This window comes from Cyprinodon variegatus, unplaced genomic scaffold (assembly GCF_000732505.1).
Source record: "Cyprinodon variegatus isolate N-32 unplaced genomic scaffold, C_variegatus-1.0 Scaffold1604, whole genome shotgun sequence".
Lineage (NCBI taxonomy): Eukaryota > Metazoa > Chordata > Actinopteri > Cyprinodontiformes > Cyprinodontidae > Cyprinodon > Cyprinodon variegatus.
Window position 1 is genome coordinate 99519 of NW_015152057.1, and position 2784 is coordinate 102302.

At 36.8% G+C, this 2784-nt stretch overlaps 1 protein-coding gene across 2 annotated transcripts in view; it reads right to left on the bottom strand.

The window, feature by feature from the left end:
* Window positions 1-2784, bottom strand: part of fbxw2 (F-box and WD repeat domain containing 2) — a 22012-nt gene that overhangs the window by 7677 nt on the left and 11551 nt on the right. For both annotated transcript variants that reach the window (XM_015403984.1, XM_015403983.1), the window contains 2 exons: window positions 2164-2386; window positions 1889-2083 (listed from right to left, as the gene is read on the bottom strand). In XM_015403984.1, coding sequence (XP_015259470.1) covers window positions 1889-2083; window positions 2164-2386 — 418 coding nt within the window. The remainder of the gene's footprint in view (window positions 1-1888; window positions 2084-2163; window positions 2387-2784) is intronic.

The following is a 2784-nucleotide window of genomic DNA, read 5'->3' on the forward strand; positions in this document are numbered from 1 at the left end:
TGCACTGAGTTGCCGCCATGTGATTGGCTGCTTAGAAATTAAGTGTTAACGAGCAGTTGGACAGGTGTACCTAATAAAGTGGCCTGTGAGTGTACATGTACAGATGAACTCTGGAAATATAAAAGTATTCTGCCTAGAGAAGATTATTTTGGGATATGGCACTACGAATAAATAGAACTGAACTGAAAATATTTAGCAACACTGGATGCAAAAAGAAAAATGCTATAAAAATGACAGCGAATGTTAAACGCTACAGAACCATTGACCGTGGTACATCACTAGGGAAGGATGCGTTGGCTGCTTTACAATCTCATTACATTAAATCAAATGTGTCAAAGCAGAAATACTTTACTTTACTTAAAAAAAAATCTTGGCTATCTATACTTTACTGGTGTAATTACTTTTTAGACTTTTTACTTCTACTCCTTACATTTTTTTTGCAATCATCTCTACTTTTTACTCCTTACATTTAAAAAAAATAAATATTTAAGCTGATTTTTATTGTGGGAAAACACTGTATCAGCACATGTGTCTCCTTCAAGAAAGTCATGTGACCGATACAGGTGTTGTTTCTAAATGATTGACAAACTTAACTGTGCTTAAAAAAAAATTCTCATCTTTTGTGGTTTATCATTAAAATTATCAAGAATTATCAGCATCCTAAAAGGAATAGGAACCTTTCAGCCGTGGCGTTTTTATTTTAATTTTCTTATTGTGTCATCCTGTTCCTCTCAGTTATCACTCAACTATCTGAACACTACAAGCATCCGCATTCACATGTGACCCTAAATTATAACGTTATATGTTTAAATTATTTATTGGCTGCATCTAAAATGATCAAAGATATTTTCAATTTAAACATAGATATGAAATAATATAACTTACAATAACATAAACTATATCATTGTGCTAGGTCATCAAATCAATTCAGTTTAGTCTGTCAAATGAGCTGCCTGTAGTGTCTATAAAGGTCCAGTAGGTGTCAGTATTCAGTATATCAAGGCAGCATGAATACAGTTTGGCTTAAAGATGCCTCATTGACCCATCAATACCTGTTGGTATTTTAAAAAAATTAAAAACATCCAAATAATTTGTTTAATCCAGACAATTGATTTCATTGTGGTTGGACTCGGTGCTGCCCCAACCTGTTTTTCACCACAAACCAAGAAAATCTGACACTGATACCATTTGTTATAAAATTAAGTAAATTAAGTATAAGGAAATTATCATTAAGAATTGTAGAAACATTTATTTTCTACTTTAATAGCATAGTTGGAGTTTCTTGATATCACACTGACATTAATATTTGCCATCAAAATATCCATATTTTTTGAATGTTACAAAGGGTTAATAAGGTTTTTTCCTGGATTCCAATAAAACTATTGGCTTGAAATTTGGATTTAATATTTTTTAACAATGTCTTCCTTTTATCTTCTCTTTCTTTCATCTTTTCTCCCTTTTCATGTTTGTCCTTTACTGTTCTACTTACATTACAGTGTCCATAAAATCTGTAATCCTCCCTGCATGAATTATAATAAAGTTATTTATATGCATAAATGAAGCGGAACACTATGGCGATAGCCGTACTGCTCCACTTGTGAAAGTAAAATCTGTTGGGATCTTTTTTGGCATCAACACAATTATTTTTATTGCCACATCGACAGACAGGACACTGTTTAGGAAAAAAAAAAAAAAAGGTTTTCAGTAAGTTCCCTATAAAGGGTTAAAATAACCTTGCCTTGAATTAATCAAACATATAAAGAATCAGCCTTAATAATTGTTAATTCTACTGGGAGTGTTTTTGGAAGGGAATCATTTTGCCATTAATAAGATCAAAAGAAGAAAAACAGGAACTTCAAACAGACGTTAGCTCAGTCTGCATACTGACCTGCTCCAGTGTGGCCCCGGAACTGCTGGATTTTAGCGCCTGAGCTCCATTCCCAGCATGCAATAGTGTTATCAAAAGAACCCGTCACCAGCTTCTGTTCATCAAATTTTACCGTGGCGCATGTGTGCGTCTGAATTCCATAAATGCACTGTCCAGTACGCACATCCCATAATTTGGCAGAAAGGTCGTCAGACCCTGGGAAACAAAGAAGACATTCATCACATGCAAACAAGCTGCTGCAACCATAGAGTAGGTGAATCAAAGGCACGGCTTACCTGTGCAGAGCAGGCCATCCTTATAGTACAGGGCGTACACTCTGGCACTGTGGCCAATCAGCGACGACGTCTCAAAAGCCTCCTGTCCCTTCAGCTGCGTCATACGCAGTTTAGCCTTTAGATAGACCCCTTTCCAGTGGGCTGCGTCCTGAATGGATTCATCGATCCGCCAGCCCAGTTCCCGACACACGCTCTGCCACACCTCTGTGCATGAGCTGATCACCTTCATTACGAAGACAAACACAGAAACAGCTTTAACACTTCTTACTAGTGAACACGCATCTTTACCAAACTGCACTGATGCTGCGTTGATAATGTCTCACAGAATACTGACACCTGCTGGACCTTTAACCCTTTATAGGGCAAGTTACAGTTTTTGATCACTACCTTACAAATGGACTCCCCCCATCCCTCAGTGAGTTCTAGAAGCACAAGATCTATATCCAGCCATTCGGCAAAGATAATGCGACATGGCTGCACATCTTATTTTGGCATTTAACCAATTAGATGAGCCCTTGAATGATATATTACTTAAAGGAATAGTACACCCAAAACATGATTAGCCTTCATTTTCTACTCACCCCCATGCTGAACAACACTCTGGAGTACTTTTTTGATATC